General features: G+C 40.5%; 1 protein-coding gene across 1 annotated transcript; it reads right to left on the bottom strand.

Moving 5' to 3' along the window:
* Window positions 1-1,119: 1,119 nt before the first annotated feature.
* On the bottom strand, window positions 1,120-9,892 carry LOC139376536 (sodium-coupled monocarboxylate transporter 2-like). The gene is made up of 8 exons (XM_071119234.1): window positions 9,817-9,892; window positions 9,433-9,545; window positions 8,528-8,595; window positions 8,350-8,436; window positions 7,704-7,897; window positions 6,415-6,518; window positions 3,813-3,934; window positions 1,120-1,387 (listed from the first exon to the last, which is right to left on the bottom strand). The coding sequence occupies exons 1-8, from the start codon at window positions 9,885-9,887 to the stop codon at window positions 1,217-1,219; spliced, it is 930 nt and encodes a 309-aa protein (XP_070975335.1). The 5' UTR covers window positions 9,888-9,892; the 3' UTR covers window positions 1,120-1,216.
* Window positions 9,893-25,129: the final 15,237 nt, after the last annotated feature.

Raw genomic sequence — 25,129 nt, 5'->3', positions numbered from 1 at the left:
TTACATTACTCATCTCATATGTATATACTGTACTCGATACCATCCACTGCATCTTGCCTATGCCGTTCTGTACCGTCACTCATTCATATGTCTTTATGTAGATATTCTTATTCATTCCTTTACACTTGTGTGCATAAGGTAGTAGTTGTGGAATTTTTAGGTTAGATTACTCGTTGGATATTATTGCATTGTCGGAACTAGAAGCACAAGCATTTCACTACACTCGCATTAACATCTGCTAACCATGTGTACGTGACCAATAACATCTGCTAACCATGCGTATGTGACAAATTCAATTTGATTTGATTTGATTTTTTTGGGGACGGTTTCTCGGACACAGGTGAAGCTTAGTTCTGGACCAAAAAAGCAAGATCAATGGAGTCACCATTAAAAAGTTCAGGATTAGTCTTAAATGTGTGTCCCTGAAACCGCCCCTGAGGAGGAGGCCCAGTAGACCTTGGATTTACTATCTTTTCCATGTCATCAATTGTTCTAACATGAGGTGCAGCAACACTGAACACTGTTATCACTTCATCCCTGTATACGTGGAAAAACATGCCTAAATATGAAGACTTAAAAATAATATGATGGAATATAATCAGACTTTTTCTGTAATAAATCATGGATTTATCTTTTGTATCAGCTGTTCGGGAATGTTCTTTTTGTTTGAGTGTGTTAGATTTATATTCACGCCTCGTTTTGTGTTCCAGGAAGTAGATTTATATTCACGCCTCGTTTTGTGTTCCAGGAAGTAGATTTATATTCACGCCTCGTTTTGTGTTCCAGGTGTACAAAGGAAAAACACCTGCACTCTTGATTGCTTCCGCCAGGTTTTACAGTATTAAAAATAACTGTCCCAAACGGCACCCTATTCCCTATATAGTGCACTACTTTTTACCAGAGCCCTATTGAACCCTATTCCCTATATAGTGCACTACTTTAGACCAGAGCCCTATAGAACCCTATTCCCTATATAGTACACTACTTTAGACCTGAGCCCCAATGAATAGGGTGCCATTTGGAACACACAGAATGTGTGTTTAAAGTGGAGCAGAGAGTTGGTGTCAGTGAGTGGGTGTCAGAGAGTGGGTGTTACTGCTTTTATCATGTAGTCACCAATCTAAGCATTTTTATTACCTTTCAGAGACTAAACATTATAATGCTTTTAACACACACATAGAATTACAGTCAGTAGTCATTCTAGTTCTATGGCTTTTTAAAAAGGCTTTGTGTCTTCGGTAAAGCCAGCGTTGTCATGGGCTTTCTCTTGCAGGTTATAACAGTTTTTGGCAGGTTGTACTTTCCTCTTCATCCCCTTCCTGCCGATATCTTCCTTGACAAAGGGACCTTCGTCTTTAACCGTGTCTGTGTCTGGGCACTCCATGTCCTAGTATACAAGAGAAATAGGTATTGAGATGTCACACTAGACCCAGGCTGAACACATGCACTTTATTGGTAAGACTTAGCATTGAGTTTCTCAAATACCGGTGTAGTACTACTGTAGTTACAGCTATGCGCTACGCTATCCCGCTGTGCCCGCCGACGAACCATCAAACAGGCAAAGCGTCAATACAGGACTAAGATTGAATCCTACTACACCGGCTCTGATGCTCAACTTATTTTTATTTATTTATTCATTTTTTACCCATTTTTTTTTTTTCTCCCAAATTTTGATCTTGTGTCATCGCTGCAACTCCCCAACAAGCTCGGGAGGCGAAGGTCGAGTCATACGCCAAACCGCGCTTCTTAACACCCGCACCCATGTGTCGGAGGAAACACCGTTCAACTGACAACCGAAGTCAGCCTGCAGGGGTCCAGGCCGCCACAGGGAGTCGTTAGAGCGCGCTGAGCCAAGTAAAACCCTTCCCTAACCTAACCCTTCCCTAACCCTAACCAAACCCTTCCCTAACCCTTCCCTAATCACTGTGTGATCACGCTCTCCATAGCTGGGTCAATTGTGCGCTGCCCTATGAGACTCCCGATGACTACCAGTTGTAATACAGCCTGGGATTGAACCCAGGTCTGTAGTGACTGCAATGCAGTGCCTTAGACCGCTGCACCACTCGGGAGGCGGGAGCTTAATGACTTCTATGCGCTCTTAGAGGCAAGAAACACTGCATGAATGACACTGAGACATGCATGAGAGCACCAGCTGTCCCGGACGACTGTGTGATCACGCTCTCCGTAGCCGATGTGAATAAGACCTTTTAAACAGGTCAACATTTACAAGGCCGCAGGGCCAGATGGATTACCAGGACGTGTACTCAGAGCATGCGCTGACCAACTGGCTTCACTGACATTTCCAACCTGTCCCTGACAGAGTCTGCAATACCTACATGTTTCAAGCAGACCACTATAGTCCCTGTGACCAAGAAAGCCAAAGTTATCTGCATAAATTACTACCGACCCGTAGCACTCATGTCTGTAGCCATGAAGTGCTTTGAAAGGCTGGTCATGGCTCACATCAACACCATCATCCTAGAAACCCAATACCCACTACAATTTGCATACCGCCCCAACAGATCCACAGATGATTGCACTCAACACTGCCCTTTCCCACCTGGACAAAAGGAACACCTATATGAGAATGCTGTTCATTGACTACAGCTCAGCGTTCAACACCATATTACCCTCAAAGCTCATCAATAAGCTAAGGACCCTGGGACTAAACACCTCCCTCTGCAACTGGATCCTGGACTTCCTGACAGGCCGCCCCCAGGTGGTAAAGGTAGGCAACAACACATCTGCCACACTGATCCTCAACACGGGGCACCTCATGGGTGCTTCCTGTACTCCCCGTACACCCACGACTGGTGGCCAGGCACAACTCCTACACCATCCATTATGTTTGCCGACGACACAACGATGGTTGGGCCTGATCACTGAAGACGATGAGACGGTCTATAGGGAGGAGGGCAGAGACCTGACCGTGTGGTGCCAGGACAACAACCTCTCCCTCAACGTGATCAAGACAAAGGAGATGATTGTGGACTACAGGAAAAAGAGGACCGAGCATGCCTCCCCCATTCTCATCAACGGGGATGTAGTGGAGCAGGTCGAGAGCTTCAAGTTCCTTGGTGTCCACAATCATGTTCCAAACACACCAAAACTGTCGTGAAAAGGGCACCGCCTGGTACGGCAACTGCTCAATATCAGACCGCAAGGCGCTACAGAGGGTAGTGCGTACGGCCCAGTACATCACTGGGGCCAAGCTTCCTGCCATCCAGAACCTCTATACCAAAGACTCCAGCCACCATAGTTATAAACTGTTCTCTCTGCCACCGCACGGCATGCGGTACCTGGAGCACCGAGACCAAGGCTCCTTAACAGCTTCTACCCCCAAGACATAAGACTGCTGAATAGCTCATCAAATGGCCACCGGACTGTGACATTGATACATATTACCGTGACTAACCTGTACCCCCGCACACTGACCCGATACCGGTACTCCGTGTACATAGCCTCGTTATTTTTATTTTATTGTGTTTATTTATTTTGTAATTATTTTACGTTAGTTTATTTAGTAAATATTTTCTTAACGCTTCTCTTTCTAAAAAACTGTTGGTTAAGGGCTTATAAGTAAGCATTTCACGGTAAGGTTGTATTTGGGCTACACCGGTTATATTCGGGCTCATGTAACATAAAATTTGATTTGATTTATATTACCACTTTTTTTTCTAGGATCATATGTCCTAACGTTGTTTGGCTGACAAGGTCCTTGTATGGCCATGCTGGTTATGCTATGTTATACTGTATTCTGATATGCTAACTTTTATTACCATGCTTACATGTCGGCCTTTTGTCTCTTTCACCTGTTTTAATTCGTGATGGACGCCACACCAACACATCTTCTTGTACTTCTTTGACCAAAAGCAGAAGAGGTTACACACCGGTCGTAGGAGCCACGGTTTCACATCTTGACTCCTGGTGTGTCCTGTCAGAGGTCGGAGATAGATTCCACTTTCAAGTTCAGAGAATGACACAAACTAATTCAATTTGGTTCTCGGAATGTTGTGGGAAAATTTAGAATTCAAGTTATCGAAATGAGAACCTTCTATTAAGAGATGCTACAGGAACACTCGTGTGCTAGATGGGATGGCTGGTAGGTATGTGGTATACTGACAACACGTTAGACCCACTGCAGTAAATACATGGCACACCATATACCATGTCTGCCAAATAGACTTTCCATCTCTGGTCAATCAGTAATGAATGAGATCATTAAATCAGTCTTTCTCAGTGCAGTTGTACATATATAATCAATGGTTTTCTAAATGGCCTTTGTGTGAGTGTAAAGTACCACACGCGCATTAGGGACATATTCTATAGCAGATGTAGTTAAAGACAGACAGACAGACAGTGTGTGTTGAACCTTTGCAGAAACAGACAGGTCATGTGATGACAGAAGAGTACTGGAACCACAGCAACATAACTTAAGAGGTTTAGACCACCGTGTCTTTCAGACAGAAGCCATTGATTCCTGTTCTCTGTGACTGCTTCCTGCTGATTAATGTCTCTTTGCAGCAGGACCACAGAAACGTATAATAGCATAATAGCAGAGTGACTCTATAGCTCTGGAATGGGCTGACGATCTATTCTTCACAACAGATCCTCATATTCCAATGACATCATTTTCAGGAGACAAGCACGGCAGCAATATAACCTTTTGAAAGCTGCTCGTCCCATCATCAGCCAGGATCTACCCGTTTAAAAAAGTTATATTTGATTCTGTCATCTAATGTTTGTGCTGATGAATCCCCATTCTATGGTTCCAATTACAGTGGGGCAAAAAAGCTTTTAGTCAGCCACCAATTGTGCAAGTTCTCCCACTTAAAAAGATGACAGAGGCCTGTAATTTTCATCATAGCTACACTTCAACTATGCCAGACAAAATGAGGGGAAAAAATCCAGAAAATCACATTGTAGGATTTTTTATGAATTTATTTGCAAATTATGGTGGAAAATAAGTATTTGGTCACCTACAAACAAGCAAGATTTCTGGCTCTCACAGACCTGTAACTTCTTCTTTAAGAGGCTCCTCTGTCCTCCACTCGTTACCTGTATTAATGGCACCTGTTTGAACTTGTTATCAGTATAAAAGACACCTATCCACAACCTCAAACAGCAACACTCCAAACTCCACTATGGCCAAGACCAAAGAGCTGTCAAAGGACACCAGAAACAAAATTGTAGACCTGCACCAGGTTGGGAAGACTGAATCTGCAATAGGTAAGCAGCTTGGTTTGAAGAAATCAACCGTGGGAGCAATTATTAGGAAATGGAAGACATACAAGACCACTGATAATCTCCCTCGATCTGGGGCTCCACGCAAGATCTCACCCCGTGGGGTCAAAATGATCACAAGAACGGTGAGCAAAAATCCCAGAACCACAAGGGGGGACCTAGTGAATGACCTGCAGAGAGCTGGGACCAAAGTAACAAAGCCTACCATCAGTAACACACTACGCCGCCAGGGACTCAAATCCTGCAGTGCCAGACGTGTCCGCCTGCTTAAGCCAGTACATGTCTAGGCCCGTCTGAAGTTTGCTAGAGAGCATTTGGATGATCCAGAAGACAATTGGGAGAATGTCATATGGTCAAATGAAACCAAAATATAACTTTTTGGTAAAAACTCAACTCGTCGTGTTTGGAGGACAAAGAATGCTGAGTTGCATCCAAAGAACACCATACCTACTGTGAAGCATGGGGGTGGAAGCATCATGCTTTGAGGCTGTTTTTCTGCAAAGGGACCAGGACGACTGATCCGTGTAAAGGAAAGAATGAATGGGGCCATGTATTGTGAGATTTTGAGTGAAAACCTCCTTCCATCTGCAAGGGCATTGAAGATGAAACGTGGCTGGGTCTTTCAGCATGACAATGATCCCAAACACACCGCCCGGGCAACGAAGGAGTGGCTTCGTAAGAAGCATTTCAAGGTCCTGGAGTGGCCTAGCCAGTCTCCAGATCTCAACCCCATAGAAAATCTTTGGAGGGAGTTGAAAGTCCGTGTTGCCCAGCAACAGCCCCAAAACATCACTGCTCTAGAGGAGATCTGCATTGAGGAATGGGCCAAAATACCAGCAACAGTGTGTGAAAACCTTGTGAAGACTTACAGAAAACTTATTTGACCTCTGTCATTGCCAACAAAGGGTATATAACAAAGTATTGAGATAAACTTTTGTTATTGACCAAATACTTATTTTCCACCATAATTTGCAAATAAATTCATTAAAAATCCTACAATGTGATTTTCTTGATTTTTTCCCCTCATTTTGTCTGTCATAGTTGAAGTGTACCTATGATGAACATTACAGGCCTCTCTCATCTTTTTAAGTGGGAGAACTTGCACAATTGGTGGCTGACTAAATACTTTTTTGCCCCACTGTATATGTCAACGCTGCAGACACACAGTACCTGTGATGAAGGAGATGAGCAGGCCAGCAGTAACGGTGGCTGAAAACCCAACAGCGCTATAGTACAGATAGGACATGGAGTACCAGTGATCAGCCAGGGACGACCTGTGGAAGACAGAGGAGTTACAATATCCTGTTGTCCACAAGATCGCCTACAAAATAAAGGTTGCTAACTATCCCAAAATTCCCAGGTTTTCCAGAAATCATAGTTGGAGAAAAACAAATTTCTTGTTTATTCTATTCTCTCTGGGGGGATTTTCCAAAAGGGATTTCTGGAAAGCATCAAAAATGTGGGGAAATGTTTGGAATTCTGCAACCTTAACTACAAATCACTTGGATGTGAAGTATGGGAAATCCAATGTCATCTTAATTTCATTACTCGTTTGTTTCTGAGAATGTATATTCAAGGTTTTTAAAAGGCTTCTGAAGTCTCTAATTTCCACTTTTTAAAATGTCAAACTTGATTTTACGAAAAATGTATCAATGTATATCTATTAATTATAATCCAAATATTAATACCAATGTTCTGTTGCTGAAGGATTATTTTCCTGCTGTAGCAAACTGGCTCAAATTAAGATCCTCCATCTGTATTAAAGAGAGGTGTGTGTGTATATATACTGTACTGTACATAATACAATACATCTAGTGTATCATAGCTTAGTAAACGTGGGTTGTGTTCAGCGGGGAGGAATCATTTTTAAATATCTTGAAGAGGGTCACGCACAACCTGAACTTGTCCAATAACAACACAGATTCCATTTTCCATTAAATATTTTTGCTACATTTTCTCGCGAACTGAACATGGTCCTGGTGACAGAGACTATACAGTACTATACCTTGATGGTAGAGTGGTAGGGTCCAGGTTAGATACTATACAGTACTATACATTGATGGTAGAGTGGTAGGGTCCAGGTGACAGAGACTATACAGTACTATACCTTGATGGTAGAGTGGTAGGGTCCAGGTTAGAGACTATACAGTACTATACCTTGATGGTAGAGTGGTAGGGACCAGGTTAGAGACTATACAGTACTATACCTTGATGGTAGAGTGGTAGGGTCCAGGTTAGAGACTATACAGTACTATACCTTGATGGTAGAGTGGTAGGGTCCAGGTGACAGAGACTATACAGTACTATACCTTGATGGTAGAGTGGTAGGGTCCAGGTGACAGACTATACAGTACTATACCTTGATGGTAGAGTGGTAGGGTCCAGGTGACAGACTATACAGTACTATACCTTGATGGTAGAGTGGTAGGGTCCAGGTTAGAGACTATACAGTACTATACCTTGATGGTAGAGTGGCAGGGTCCAGGTGAGAAGGTGGAACAGCGGTGGTGGGGTCCGATGAGTTCGCTTGAAGACATCCCTCTATACTGAGAGACAGAGGTCTAGTGTTGATGTCTAGAGCAGGGTAGATGAAGGCTCCAACACCTGCCCAGAACGACATGGCGATGCCCACTATCAGACCGCCGGCTGCTCCCTGAAGGCAGACGTCAACAGGTCACAGTAACACTTTTACAACATTCAGGTTTTATCACAGCTTGTTATATAAGCATGTATGAGACTTTTATAATGTCCCATAGTAAGGCTTATAATAACTTATGTTAACACCTGCCCAGAACGACAAGGACGACGCCCACTATCACCTGCTGCTCCCTGAAGACAGCCAGTACAGCACACGAACTGAATTAAGGAAGATGATCATTTATAAATGAGTTACTTGATAACTGAATTTATATAGATGTATGTAGAATTGCTTGTGTTTTTAAGTGAGTTTTGGTAAAAAAAAACAATTCCAGGATCAGATTCTTGGATTAAAGCCTAATTTCTTAATCATTCATTATTGTTAATAGTGAAATAGGTTCTTAGTCCAGGAACTAGACTTAATCTGTCTGGAAGCGCTGTGGAGACAACGAAGAGGTGTTTTCTGACCATAGAGTTGGTCCAGGGGAAGATGATTCCCAGAGAGAAGAGACCCAGCATGGGACCACCACACATACCATGGATACTCAGAGCTGCCTGGGAAACACACATCAAGACGTATTAATCACATAGGCATCAGCTCCATGCACGTACTAGTCCTTCAAACACTAACGGGGACAGCGTTTACCTGGACAACCCCTCCCATGTAGGATGCAGCAACCGCCATAGTGGTGCAGGCGACGCCGAACACGATACCTGCAGAGGTAAAGATGGTAGAGTGTGTACGTTGGCATTAATCTTCACAAGCTGGGCTCCAATTTATGGCCTATATTATAGTAATAACTGGGGAGTTATTCTAATAGGGTAATAACTGGGGATAAATTATGTTATGGTAATAACCGGGGAGTTATTCTAATAGGGTAATAACGAGGGAGTTATTCTATTATAGTAATAACATAGTTATTTTATTATGGTAATGACTGGGGAGTTATTATATTATAGTAATAACAGGGTTATTTTATTATGGTAATAACTGGGGAGTTATTATATTAAAGTAATAAATGGGAGTGATTCTAATATAGTAATAACTGAGGAGTTATTCTATTAAAGTAATAAATGGGAGTGATTCTATTTATAGTAATAACTGGGAGTTATTCTAATATAGTAATAACTAGGAGTTATTCTAATAGGGTAATAACTGGGAGTTATTCTAATATAGTAATAACAGAGTTATTCTATTATAGTAATAACAAAAGTATTATATTATGCTAATAACTGGGGGGTTATTCTACTATGGTAATAACTGGGGAGTTATTATATTAGGGTAATAACTGGGAGTTATTCTAATATGGTAATAACCGGGGAGGTATTCTAATATGGTAATAACCGGGGAGTTATTCTATTATAGTAATAACTGGGAGTTATTCTATTATAGTAATAACTGGGAGTTATTCTAATATGGTAATAACTGGGAGTTATTCTAATATGGTAATAACTGGGAGTTATTCTATTATGGTAATAACTGAGAGTTATTCTAGTATAGTAATAACTGGGAGTTATTCTATTATAATAATAACAGGGAGTTATTCTTACACAGTCCTTTGCTGATCCAGCCGCTGGCTTTGTTGGAGAGGTTAGTACAACACTGCTTAACAAAGTCTTCATAGGTCACCGTGGCTAGGGCATTGATGCTGGCTGCCACAGTACTGAGAGAGGCAATGACTGGGAATTAGTTCAGATCTCCTAATGAATACTGTACTTAAGTTAGAGTGCAATGAAGGCAAGAGACTGTAATTCTGGGCTGGGTTTTCCCAAAGCCTTAGTTTGTAAATACATTGACGATTGACCTTCCGAAACACTGATTTTACAATGACTCTCTTGTGGCTGCGTTGTGGAGCAAAATAACATCCTACTTTAGCTACGAAGGCTTTGGGAAAACTGTCAATTTAAAATGATCTACACAGTGATTCCTCTAACCTGAGTGTTCCACTGAACGCACAGGCAACAAACAGCCCTGGAAGACCAGGATAATCCCCCAGAATCTCCATGACAAAATAAGGCATGAGCTGTAGAGACACAGAGTGAAAAGGATATGGCATGAGCTGTAGAGACACAGAGTGAAAAGGATATGGCATGAGCTGTAGAGACACAGAGTGAAAAGGATATGGCATGAGCTGTAGAGACACAGAGTGAAAAGGATATGGCATGAGCTGTAGAGACACAGAGTGAAAAGGATATGGCATGAGCTGTAGAGACACAGAGTGAAAAGGTCATGGCATGAGCTGTAGAGACACAGAGTGAAAAGGATATGGCATGAGCTGTAGAGACACAGCGTGAAAAGGTCATGGCATGAGCTGTAGAGACACAGCGTGAAAAGGTCATGGCATGAGCTGTAGAGACACAGCATGAAAAGGTCATGGCATGAGTAGAGACTTAAGGGGAAGTTAATGAGTACTGGGTAGCAGAGCACTGGACACAAACACTGGAGACTGTATCAATGTCGGCCACTAGACACCAGTGTTGGAGTCAATTCCATTTCAATTCAGTCACTTCCTGAATTGAAATGGAATTAACCCGAACTCTGTAAACACTAACGACCAGATGTGAATTTAAGGGTTAGATATTACTGCACTGTTGGAGCTAGAAACACAAGCATTTCGCAAAAAAAACCACAATAACATCTGCTAAATGTGTGTATGTGATTAATATAATTTGATGTAGAACAGCCCCACTAATTAGACAGTAGTGACCTATGTGGTTTGTGGCTGTGACAGAGTAAGAATTGGAGAAGACAAGTTAATTAGGGCTAGAAATATAACAGTTTGTGTCCCAAATGGCACCCTACTCCCTATATAGTGCACTACTTTAGACCAGGGCCCTATAGAACCCTATTCCCTATATAGTACACTACTTTAGACCAGAGCCATATAGAACCCTATTCCCTATATAGTGCACTACTTTAGACCAGCGCCAATAAGGCTTTGGTCAAAAGTAGTGCCCTACTTTATATAGGGAATAGGGTGACATGGGACACAACATGGGACACAACCAGAGACACTTATTGGTGTAGAAAGGATAGTAACAGTAACCAGGTGTCCTACCCTGATGTGTTTCAACTGTCTTTGTGCTTGTCTCCACCCCCCCCCAGGTGTCACGCATCTTCCCCATTATTGTTTTGGGGCGGTCGGTAGCCTAGTGGTTAGAGTGTTGGGCCAGTAACTGAAAGGTTGCTGGATCGAATCACCGAGCTGACAAGGTAAAATTCTGTTGTTCTACCCCTGAACAAGGCAGTTTAACTCCACTGTTCCCTGGTAGGCCGTCATTGTAAATAAGAATTTGCTCTTAACTGACTTGCCTGGTTAAATAAAAAATCCCCTGTGCATTTTTACCTGTGTTCTCTGTTTGTCTGTTGCCAGTTCGTTTTGTTCATGAAACCTTCCAGCGTTTGTTTCCCCTGTTTCTTGCTCTTAAATCAGACACATGTTTTTATTGATAAATCACACGCATGTTTTCACTGATACATAAATCAGAGCCATATTGTATTTGTATATAGGCTCTGACATTAAAAAGGCTATGAGACATCACTCTCCTTTCTCGGTCACAGCAATACCGCAGCCTGCCATACGTCTAGGCTACCAGTCTATTTCCATTAAGCGTGCTTGGCTATTGGATGAATGGTAACCAAGCGTGCTTGTCTATTGGATGAATGGTAACCAAGCGTGCTTGGCTATTGGATGAATGGTAACCAAGCGTGCTTGTCTATTGGATGAATGGTAACCAAACGTGCTTGGCTATTGGATGAATGGTAATCAAGCGTGCTTGGCTATTGGATGAATGGTAACCTAATATTGGTTGTGTAGTTAGCAGTCATGTCAGAAAATATGCTTATGATTTAGGCCCATATAACTAAATTAGACGATGCTTCTGTTTTATCATTAGTCTACATTTTAATGTTTTTATTAACCTACCACTATTTGAATTCAAACGCCTGCATTTACAACCCAAAATAACAATGTTTGCTCGTAATACAGTTCTTCAACCACTACGAGTCGTGCTACGCTACGGTCTGAGATACGCACACTTTCCTGTCAAGTTCATATTTGATACAGTAAATATCAACCTTTTAGGGAAAAGTGGTGCTTTGTGTTTACACACTTTCTCTGGTCTGGTGTACTACTGTATAAAGGGACAACCAGAGACATTATAGATAGTAGTAGTAGTAACCTGGTCTGGTGTACTACTGTATAAAGGGACAACCAGAGACATTATAGATAGTAGTAGTAGTAACCTGGTCTGGTGTACTACTGTATAAAGGGACAACCAGAGACATTATAGATAGTAGTAGTAGTAACCTGGTCTGGTGTACTACTGTATAAAGGGATAACCAGAGACATTATAGATAGTAGTAGTAGTAACCTGGTCTGGTGTACTACTGTATAAAGGGACAACCAGAGACATTATAGATAGTAGAGGTAGTAGTAACCTGGTCTGGTGTACTACTGTATAAAGGGACAACCAGAGACATTATAGATAGTAGTAGTAGTAACCTGGTCTGGTGTACTACTGTATAAAGGGACAACCAGAGACATTATAGATAGTAGTAGTAGTAACCTGGTCTGGTGTACTACTGTATAAAGGGATAACCAGAGACATTATAGATAGTAGAGATAACCTGGTCTGGTGTACTACTGTATAAAGGGATAACCAGAGACATTATAGATAGTAGAGGTAACCTGGTCTGGTGTACAACTGTATAAAGGGACAACCAGTGACATTATAGATAGTAGAGATAACCTGGTCTGGTGTACAACTGTATAAAGGGACAACCAGAGACATTATAGATAGTAGTAGTAACCTGGTCTGGTGTACTACTGTATAAAGGGACAACCAGAGACATTATAGATAGTAGAGATAACCTGGTCTGGTGTACTACTGTATAAAGGGACAACCAGAGACATTATAGATAGTAGTAGTAACCTGGTCTGGTGTACAACTGTATAAAGGGACAACCAGAGACATTATAGATAGTAGAGATAACCTGGTCTGGTGTACTACTGTATAAAGGGACAACCAGAGACATTATAGATAGTAGAGATAACCTGGTCTGGTGTACAACTGTATAAAGGGACAACCAGAGACATTATAGATAGTAGTAGTAGTATCCTGGTCTGGTGTACTACTGTATAAAGGGACAACCAGAGACATTATAGATAGTAGAGGTAACCTGGTCTGGTGTACAACTGTATAAAGGGACAACCAGAGACATTATAGATAGTAGTAGTAGTAACCTGGTCTGGTGTACTACTGTATAAAGGGACAACCAGAGACATTATAGATAGTAGAGGTAACCTGGTCTGGTGTACAACTGTATAAAGGGACAACCAGAGACATTATAGATAGTAGTAGTAGTAACCTGGTCTGGTGTACTACTGTATAAAGGGACAACCAGAGACATTATAGATAGTAGTAGTAGTAACCTGGTCTGGTGTACTACTGTATAAAGGGACAACCAGAGACATTATAGATAGTAGAGATAACCTGGTCTGGTGTACAACTGTATAAAGGGACAACCAGAGACATTATAGATAGTAGTAGTAGTAACCTGGTCTGGTGTACTACTGTATAAAGGGACAACCAGAGACATTATAGATAGTAGAGGTAACCTGGTCTGGTGTACTACTGTATAAAGGGATAACCAGAGACATTATAGATAGTAGTAGTAGTAACCTGGTCTGGTGTACTACTGTATAAAGGGACAACCAGAGACATTATAGATAGTAGAGGTAGTAGTAACCTGGTCTGGTGTACTACTGTATAAAGGGACAACCAGAGACATTATAGATAGTAGTAGTAGTAACCTGGTCTGGTGTACTACTGTATAAAGGGACAACCAGAGACATTATAGATAGTAGTAGTAGTAACCTGGTCTGGTGTACTACTGTATAAAGGGATAACCAGAGACATTATAGATAGTAGAGATAACCTGGTCTGGTGTACTACTGTATAAAGGGATAACCAGAGACATTATAGATAGTAGAGGTAACCTGGTCTGGTGTACAACTGTATAAAGGGACAACCAGTGACATTATAGATAGTAGAGATAACCTGGTCTGGTGTACAACTGTATAAAGGGACAACCAGAGACATTATAGATAGTAGTAGTAACCTGGTCTGGTGTACTACTGTATAAAGGGACAACCAGAGACATTATAGATAGTAGAGATAACCTGGTCTGGTGTACTACTGTATAAAGGGACAACCAGAGACATTATAGATAGTAGTAGTAACCTGGTCTGGTGTACAACTGTATAAAGGGACAACCAGAGACATTATAGATAGTAGAGATAACCTGGTCTGGTGTACTACTGTATAAAGGGACAACCAGAGACATTATAGATAGTAGAGATAACCTGGTCTGGTGTACAACTGTATAAAGGGACAACCAGAGACATTATAGATAGTAGTAGTAGTATCCTGGTCTGGTGTACTACTGTATAAAGGGACAACCAGAGACATTATAGATAGTAGAGGTAACCTGGTCTGGTGTACAACTGTATAAAGGGACAACCAGAGACATTATAGATAGTAGTAGTAGTAACCTGGTCTGGTGTACTACTGTATAAAGGGACAACCAGAGACATTATAGATAGTAGAGATAACCTGGTCTGGTGTACAACTGTATAAAGGGACAACCAGAGACATTATAGATAGTAGTAGTAGTAACCTGGTCTGGTGTACTACTGTATAAAGGGACAACAGGAGACATTATAGATAGTAGTAGTAGTAACCTGGTCTGGTGTACTACTGTATAAAGGGACAACCAGAGACATTATAGATAGTAGAGATAACCTGGTCTGGTGTACAACTGTATAAAGGGACAACCAGAGACATTATAGATAGTAGAGGTAACCTGGTCTGGTGTACAACTGTATAAAGGGACAACCAGAGACATTATAGATAGTAGTAGTAGTAACCTGGTCTGGTGTACTACTGTATAAAGGGACAACCAGAGACATTATAGATAGTAGAGGTAACCTGGTCTGGTGTACAACTGTATAAAGGGACAACCAGAGACATTATAGATAGTAGTAGTAGTAACCTGGTCTGGTGTACTACTGTATAAAGGGACAACCAGAGACATTATAGATAGTAGTAGTAGTAACCTGGTCTGGTGTACTACTGTATAAAGGGACAACCAGAGACATTATAGATAGTAGAGATAACCTGGTCTGGTGTACAACTGTATAAAGGGACAACCAGAGACATTATAGATAGTAGTAGTAGTAGTAACCTGGTCTGGTGTACAACTGTATAAAGGGACAACCAGAGACATTATAGATAGTAGTAGTAGTAACCTGGTCTGGTGTACTACTGTATAAAGGGACAACCAGAGACATTATAGATAGTAGAGATAACCTGGTCTGGTGTACAACTGTATAAAGGGACAACCAGAGACATTATAGATAGTAGTAGTAGTAACCTGGTCTGGTGTACAACTGTATAAAGGGACAACCAGAGACATTATAGATAGTAGTAGTAGTAGTAGTAGTAACCTGGTCTGGTGTACAACTGTATAAAGGGACAACCAGAGACATTATAGATAGTAGTAGTAGTAGTAGTAGTAACCTGGTCTGGTGTACAACTGTATAAAGGGATAACCAGAGACATTATAGATAGTAGAGATAACCTGGTCTGGTTTACTACTGTATAAAGGGACAACCAGAGACATTATAGATAGTAGTAGTAGTAGTAACCTGGTCTGGTGTACAACTGTATAAAGGGACAACCAGAGACATTATAGATAGTAGAGATAACCTGGTCTGGTTTACTACTGTATTAAGGGACAACCAGAGACATTATAGATAGTAGAGATAACCTGGTCTGGTTTACTACTGTATAAAGGGATAACCAGAGACATTATAGATAGTAGAGATAACCTGGTCTGGTGTACAACTGTATAAAGGGACAACCAGAGACATTATAGATAGTAGTAGTAACCTGGTCTGGTGTACAACTGTATAAAGGGACAACCAGAGACATTATAGATAGTAGTAGTAGTAGTAGTAGTAACCTGGTCTGGTGTACAACTGTATAAAGGGATAACCAGAGACATTATAGATAGTAGAGATAACCTGGTCTGGTTTACTACTGTATAAAGGGACAACCAGAGACATTATAGATAGTAGTAGTAGTAGTAACCTGGTCTGGTGTACAACTGTATAAAGGGACAACCAGAGACATTATAGATAGTAGAGATAACCTGGTCTGGTTTACTACTGTATTAAGGGACAACCAGAGACATTATAGATAGTAGAGATAACCTGGTCTGGTTTACTACTGTATAAAGGGATAACCAGAGACATTATAGATAGTAGAGATAACCTGGTCTGGTGTACAACTGTATAAAGGGACAACCAGAGACATTATAGATAGTAGTAGTAACCTGGTCTGGTGTACAACTGTATAAAGGGACAACCAGAGACATTATAGATAGTAGAGGTGACCTGGTCTGGTGTACAACTGTATAAAGGGATAACCAGAGACATTATAGATAGTAGAGATAACCTGGTCTGGTGTACAACTGTATAAAGGGACAACCAGAGACATTATAGATAGTAGAGGTAACCTGGTCTGGTGTACTACTGTATAAAGGGATAACCAGAGACATTATAGATAGTAGAGATAACCTGGTCTGGTGTACAACTGTATAAAGGGACAACCAGAGACATTATAGATAGTAGAGGTAACCTGGTCTGGTGTACAACTGTATAAAGGGATAACCAGAGACATTATAGATAGTAGAGATAACCTGGTCTGGTGTACAACTGTATAAAGGGACAACCAGAGACATTATAGATAGTAGAGGTAACCTGGTCTGGTGTACAACTGTATAAAGGGACAACCAGAGACATTATAGATAGTAGTAGTAGTAACCTGGTCTGGTGTACTACTGTATAAAGGGACAACCAGAGACATTATAGATAGTAGAGATAACCTGGTCTGGTGTACAACTGTATAAAGGGACAACCAGAGACATTATAGATAGTAGTAGTAGTAACCTGGTCTGGTGTACAACTGTATAAAGGGACAACCAGAGACATTATAGATAGTAGTAGTAACCTGGTCTGGTGTACAACTGTATAAAGGGACAACCAGAGACATTATAGATAGTAGTAGTAGTAGTAGTAGTAACCTGGTCTGGTGTACAACTGTATAAAGGGATAACCAGAGACATTATAGATAGTAGAGATAACCTGGTCTGGTTTACTACTGTATAAAGGGACAACCAGAGACATTATAGATAGTAGTAGTAGTAGTAACCTGGTCTGGTGTACAACTGTATAAAGGGACAACCAGAGACATTATAGATAGTAGAGATAACCTGGTCTGGTTTACTACTGTATTAAGGGACAACCAGAGACATTATAGATAGTAGAGATAACCTGGTCTGGTTTACTACTGTATAAAGGGATAACCAGAGACATTATAGATAGTAGAGATAACCTGGTCTGGTGTACAACTGTATAAAGGGACAACCAGAGACATTATAGATAGTAGTAGTAACCTGGTCTGGTGTACTACTGTATAAAGGGACAACCAGAGACATTATAGATAGTAGAGGTGACCTGGTCTGGTGTACAACTGTATAAAGGGATAACCAGAGACATTATAGATAGTAGAGATAACCTGGTCTGGTGTACAACTGTATAAAGGGACAACCAGAGACATTATAGATAGTAGAGGTAACCTGGTCTGGTGTACTACTGTATAAAGGGATAACCAGAGACATTATAGATAGTAGAGATAACCTGGTCTGGTGTACAACTGTATAAAGGGACAACCAGAGACATTATAGATAGTAGAGGTAACCTGGTCTGGTGTACAACTGTATAAAGGGATAACCAGAGACATTATAGATAGTAGAGATAACCTGGTCTGGTGTACAACTGTATAAAGGGACAACCAGAGACATTATAGATAGTAGAGGTAACCTGGTCTGGTGTACAACTGTATAAAGGGACAACCAGAGACATTATAGATAGTAGTAGTAGTAACCTGGTCTGGTGTACTACTGTATAAAGGGACAACCAGAGACATTATAGATAGTAGAGATAACCTGGTCTGGTGTACAACTGTATAAAGGGACAACCAGAGACATTATAGATAGTAGTAGTAGTAACCTGGTCTGGTGTACAACTGTATAAAGGGACAACCAGAGACATTATAGATAGTAGTAGTAGTAGTAACCTGGTCTGGTGTACTACTGTATAAAGGGATAACCAGAGACATTATAGATAGTAGAGGTAACCTGGTCTGGTGTACAACTGTATAAAGGGATAACCAGAGACATTATAGATAGTAGTAGTAGTAACCTGGTCTGGTGTACAACTGTATAAAGGGACAACCAGAGACATTATAGATAGTAGTAGTAGTAACCTGGTCTGGTGTACTACTGTATAAAGGGACAACCAGAGACATTATAGATAGTAGTAGTAGTAACCTGGTCTGGTGTACTACTGTATAAAGGGACAACCAGAGACATTATAGATAGTAGAGATGACCTGGTCTGGTGTACAACTGTATAAAGGGACAACCAGAGACATTATAGATAGTAGTAGTAGTAACCTGGTCTGGTTTACTACTGTATAAAGGGACAACCAGAGACATTATAGATAGTAGTAGTAGTAACCTGGTCTGGTTTACTACTGTATAAAGGGATAACCAGAGACATTATAGATAGTAGAGATAACCTGGTCTGGTGTACTACTGTATAAAGGGATAACCAGAGACATTATGGATAGTAGAGATAACCTGGTCTGGTGTACTACTGTATAAAGGGATAACCAGAGACATTATAGATAGTAGAGGTAACCTGGTCTGGTGTACAACTGTATAAAGGGACAACCAGAGACATTATAGATAGTAGTAGTAACCTGGTCTGGTGTACAACTGTATAAAGGGATAACCAGAGACATTATAGATAGTAGAGATAACCTGGTCTGGTGTACTACTGTATAAAGGGATAACCAGAGACATTATAGATAGTAGAGGTAACCTGGTCTGGTGTACAACTGTATAAAGGGACAACCAGAGACATTATAGATAGTAGAGATAACCTGGTCTGGTGTACAACTGTATAAAGGGACAACCAGAGACATTATAGATAGTAGTAGTAACCTGGTCTGGTGTACAACTGTATAAAGGGACAACCAGAGACATTATAGATAGTAGTAGTAGTAGTAGTAACCTGGTCTGGTGTACAACTGTATAAAGGGACAACCAGAGACATTATAGATAGTAGTAGTAGTAACCTGGTCTGGTGTACTACTGTATAAAGGGACAACCAGAGACATTATAGATAGTAGAGGTAACCTGGTCTGGTGTACTACTGTATAAAGGGATAACCAGAGACATTATAGATAGTAGAGATAACCTGGTCTGGTGTACAACTGTATAAAGGGACAACCAGAGACATTATAGATAGTAGAGATAACCTGGTCTGGTTTACTACTGTATTAAGGGACAACCAGAGACATTATAGATAGTAGAGATAACCTGGTCTGGTTTACTACTGTATAAAGGGACAACCAGAGACATTATAGATAGTAGTAGTAGTAACCTGGTCTGGTGTACAACTGTATAAAGGGATAACCAGAGACATTATAGATAGTAGTAGTAACCTGGTCTGGTGTACTACTGTATAAAGGGACAACCAGAGACATTATAGATAGTAGTAGTAACCTGGTCTGGTGTACAACTGTATAAAGGGACAACCAGAGACATTATAGATAGTAGTAGTAGTAACCTGGTCTGGTGTACTACTGTATAAAGGGACAACCAGAGACATTATAGATAGTAGTAGTAGTAGTAACCTGGTCTGGTGTACAACTGTATAAAGTGACAACCAGAGACATTATAGATAGTAGAGATAACCTGGTCTGGTGTACAACTGTATAAAGGGATAACCAGAGACATTATAGATAGTAGAGATAACCTGGTCTGGTGTACTACTGTATAAAGGGATAACCAGAGACATTATAGATAGTAGAGGTAACCTGGTCTGGTGTACAACTGTATAAAGGGACAACCAGAGACATTATAGATAGTAGTAGTAGTAACCTGGTCTGGTGTACAACTGTATAAAGGGACAACCAGAGACATTATAGATAGTAGAGATAACCTGGTCTGGTGTACAACTGTATAAAGGGACAACCAGAGACATTATAGATAGTAGTAGTAGTAGTAGTAACCTGGTCTGGTGTACAACTGTATAAAGGGACAACCAGAGACATTATAGATAGTAGAGGTAACCTGGTCTGGTGTACTACTGTATAAAGGGATAACCAGAGACATTATAGATAGTAGAGGTAACCTGGTCTGGTGTACTACTGTATAAAGGGACAACCAGAGACATTATAGATAGTATTAGTAGTAGTAGTAGTAACCTGGTCTGGTGTACAACTGTATAAAGGGACAACCAGAGACATTATAGATAGTAGAGGTAACCTGGTCTGGTGTACAACTGTATAAAGGGACAACCAGAGACATTATAGATAGTAGTAGTAACCTGGTATGGTGTAATACTGTATAAAGGGACAACCAGAGACATTATAGATAGTAGTAGTAGTATCCTGGTCTGGTGTACAACTGTATAAAGGGACAACCAGAGACATTATAGATAGTAGTAGTAACCTGGTCTGGTGTACAACTGTATAAAGGGACAACCAGAGACATTATAGATAGTAGAGATAACCTGGTCTGGTGTACTACTGTATAAAGGGACAACCAGAGACATTATAGATAGTAGTAGTAGTAGTAACCTGGTCTGGTGTACTACTGTATAAAGGGACAACCAGAGACATTATAGATAGTATTAGTAGTAGTAGTAGTAACCTGGTCTGGTGTACAACTGTATAAAGGGACAACCAGAGACATTATAGATAGTAGAGGTAACCTGGTCTGGTGTACAACTGTATAAAGGGACAACCAGAGACATTATAGATAGTAGTAGTAACCTGGTATGGTGTAATACTGTATAAAGGGACAACCAGAGACATTATAGATAGTAGTAGTAGTATCCTGGTCTGGTGTACAACTGTATAAAGGGACAACCAGAGACATTATAGATAGTAGTAGTAACCTGGTCTGGTGTACAACTGTATAAAGGGACAACCAGAGACATTATAGATAGTAGAGATAACCTGGTCTGGTGTACTACTGTATAAAGGGACAACCAGAGACATTATAGATAGTAGTAGTAGTAGTAACCTGGTCTGGTGTACTACTGTATAAAGGGACAACCAGAGACATTATAGATAGTAGAGGTAACCTGGTCTGGTGTACTACTGTATAAAGGGACAACCAGAGACATTATAGATAGTAGTAGTAGTAACCTGGTCTGTTTTACTACTGTATAAAGGGATAACCAGAGACATTATAGATAGTAGAGATAACCTGGTCTGGTGTACTACTGTATAAAGGGATAACCAGAGACATTATAGATAGTAGAGATAACCTGGTCTGGTGTACTACTGTATAAAGGGATAACCAGAGACATTATAGATAGTAGAGGTAACCTGGTCTGGTGTACTACTGTATAAAGGGACAACCAGAGACATTATAGATAGTAGTAGTAGTAACCTGGTCTGGTGTACAACTGTATAAAGGGACAACCAGAGACATTATAGATAGTAGAGATAACCTGGTCTGGTGTACAACTGTATAAAGGGACAACCAGAGACATTATAGATAGTAGTAGTAACCTGGTCTGGTGTACAACTGTATAAAGGGACAACCAGAGACATTATAGATAGTAGTAGTAGTAGTAGTAACCTGGTCTGGTGTACAACTGTATAAAGGGACAACCAGAGACATTATAGATAGTAGAGGTAACCTGGTCTGGTGTACAACTGTATAAAGGGACAACCAGAGACATTATAGATAGTAGAGGTAACCTGGTCTGGTGTACTACTGTATAAAGGGATAACCAGAGACATTATAGATAGTAGAGATAACCTGGTCTGGTGTACTACTGTATAAAGGGATAACCAGAGACATTATAGATAGTAGAGATAACCTGGTCTGGTGTACAACTGTATAAAGGGACAACCAGAGACAATATAGATAGTAGAGATAACCTGGTCTGGTTTACTACTGTATTAAGGGACAACCAGAGACATTATAGATAGTAGAGATAACCTGGTCTGGTTTACTACTGTATAAAGGGACAACCAGAGACATTATAGATAGTAGTAGTAGTAACCTGGTCTGGTGTACAACTGTATAAAGGGATAACCAGAGACATTATAGATAGTAGTAGTAACCTGGTCTGGTGTACTACTGTATAAAGGGACAACCAGAGACATTATAGATAGTAGTAGTAACCTGGTCTGGTGTACAACTGTATAAAGGGACAACCAGAGACATTATAGATAGTAGTAGTAGTAACCTGGTCTGGTGTACTACTGTATAAAGGGACAACCAGAGACATTATAGATAGTAGTAGTAGTAGTAACCTGGTCTGGTGTACAACTGTATAAAGGGACAACCAGAGACATTATAGATAGTAGAGATAACCTGGTCTGGTGTACAACTGTATAAAGGGATAACCAGAGACATTATAGATAGTAGAGATAACCTGGTCTGGTGTACTACTGTATAAAGGGATAACCAGAGACATTATAGATAGTAGAGGTAACCTGGTCTGGTGTACAACTGTATAAAGGGACAACCAGAGACATTATAGATAGTAGTAGTAGTAACCTGGTCTGGTGTACAACTGTATAAAGGGACAACCAGAGACATTATAGATAGTAGAGATAACCTGGTCTGGTGTACAACTGTATAAAGGGACAACCAGAGACATTATAGATAGTAGTAGTAGTAGTAGTAACCTGGTCTGGTGTACAACTGTATAAAGGGACAACCAGAGACATTATAGATAGTAGAGGTAACCTGGTCTGGTGTACTACTGTATAAAGGGATAACCAGAGACATTATAGATAGTAGTAGTAGTAGTAGTAACCTGGTCTGGTGTACAACTGTATAAAGGGACAACCAGAGACATTATAGATAGTAGTAGTAGTAGTAGTAGTAACCTGGTCTGGTGTACAACTGTATAAAGGGATAACCAGAGACATTATAGATAGTAGAGATAACCTGGTCTGGTTTACTACTGTATAAAGGGATAACCAGAGACATTATAGATAGTAGTAGTAGTAGTAGTAACCTGGTCTGGTGTACAACTGTATAAAGGGACAACCAGAGACATTATAGATAGTAGTAGTAGTAGTAGTAGTAACCTGGTCTGGTGTACAACTGTATAAAGGGACAACCAGAGACATTATAGATAGTAGAGATAACCTGGTCTGGTGTACTACTGTATAAAGGGACAACCAGAGACATTATAGATAGTAGTAGTAGTAGTAACCTGGTCTGGTGTACTACTGTATAAAGGGACAACCAGAGACATTATAGATAGTAGAGGTAACCTGGTCTGGTGTACTACTGTATAAAGGGACAACCAGAGACATTATAGATAGTAGTAGTAGTAACCTGGTCTGGTTTACTACTGTATAAAGGGATAACCAGAGACATTATAGATAGTAGAGATAACCTGGTCTGGTGTACTACTGTATAAAGGGATAACCAGAGACATTATAGATAGTAGAGATAACCTGGTCTGGTGTACTACTGTATAAAGGGACAACCAGAGACATTATAGATAGTAGTAGTAACCTGGTCTGGTGTACAACTGTATAAAGGGACAACCAGAGACATTATAGATAGTAGTAGTAGTAGTAGTAACCTGGTCTGGTGTACTACTGTATAAAGGGACAACCAGAGACATTATAGATAGTAGAGGTAACCTGGTCTGGTGTACTACTGTATAAAGGGATAACCAGAGACATTATAGATAGTAGAGATAACCTGGTCTGGTGTACAACTGTATAAAGGGACAACCAGAGACAATATAGATAGTAGAGATAACCTGGTCTGGTTTACTACTGTATTAAGGGACAACCAGAGACATTATAGATAGTAGAGATAACCTGGTCTGGTGTACAACTGTATAAAGGGACAACCAGAGACAATATAGATAGTAGTAGTAGTAACCTGGTCTGGTGTACTACTGTATAAAGGGACAACCAGAGACATTATAGATAGTAGTAGTAGTAACCTGGTCTGGTGTACTACTGTATAAAGGGATAACCAGAGACATTATAGATAGTAGTAGTAGTAACCTGGTCTGGTGTACTACTGTATAAAGGGACAACCAGAGACATTATAGATAGTAGAGGTAGTAGTAACCTGGTCTGGTGTACTACTGTATAAAGGGACAACCAGAGACATTATAGATAGTAGTAGTAGTAACCTGGTCTGGTGTACTACTGTATAAAGGGACAACCAGAGACATTATAGATAGTAGTAGTAGTAACCTGGTCTGGTGTACTACTGTATAAAGGGATAACCAGAGACATTATAGATAGTAGAGATAACCTGGTCTGGTGTACTACTGTATAAAGGGATAACCAGAGACATTATAGATAGTAGAGGTAACCTGGTCTGGTGTACAACTGTATAAAGGGACAACCAGTGACATTATAGATAGTAGAGATAACCTGGTCTGGTGTACAACTGTATAAAGGGACAACCAGAGACATTATAGATAGTAGTAGTAACCTGGTCTGGTGTACTACTGTATAAAGGGACAACCAGAGACATTATAGATAGTAGAGATAACCTGGTCTGGTGTACTACTGTATAAAGGGACAACCAGAGACATTATAGATAGTAGTAGTAACCTGGTCTGGTGTACAACTGTATAAAGGGACAACCAGAGACATTATAGATAGTAGAGATAACCTGGTCTGGTGTACTACTGTATAAAGGGACAACCAGAGACATTATAGATAGTAGAGATAACCTGGTCTGGTGTACAACTGTATAAAGGGACAACCAGAGACATTATAGATAGTAGTAGTAGTATCCTGGTCTGGTGTACTACTGTATAAAGGGACAACCAGAGACATTATAGATAGTAGAGGTAACCTGGTCTGGTGTACAACTGTATAAAGGGACAACCAGAGACATTATAGATAGTAGTAGTAGTAACCTGGTCTGGTGTACTACTGTATAAAGGGACAACCAGAGACATTATAGATAGTAGAGGTAACCTGGTCTGGTGTACAACTGTATAAAGGGACAACCAGAGACATTATAGATAGTAGTAGTAGTAACCTGGTCTGGTGTACTACTGTATAAAGGGACAACCAGAGACATTATAGAT

This window comes from Oncorhynchus clarkii, chromosome 2 (genome assembly GCF_045791955.1).
Source record: "Oncorhynchus clarkii lewisi isolate Uvic-CL-2024 chromosome 2, UVic_Ocla_1.0, whole genome shotgun sequence".
NCBI lineage: Eukaryota > Metazoa > Chordata > Actinopteri > Salmoniformes > Salmonidae > Oncorhynchus > Oncorhynchus clarkii.
The sequence above is the reverse complement of the archived record's forward strand: the minus strand, read 5'-3'. Positions and strand labels throughout refer to the sequence as shown.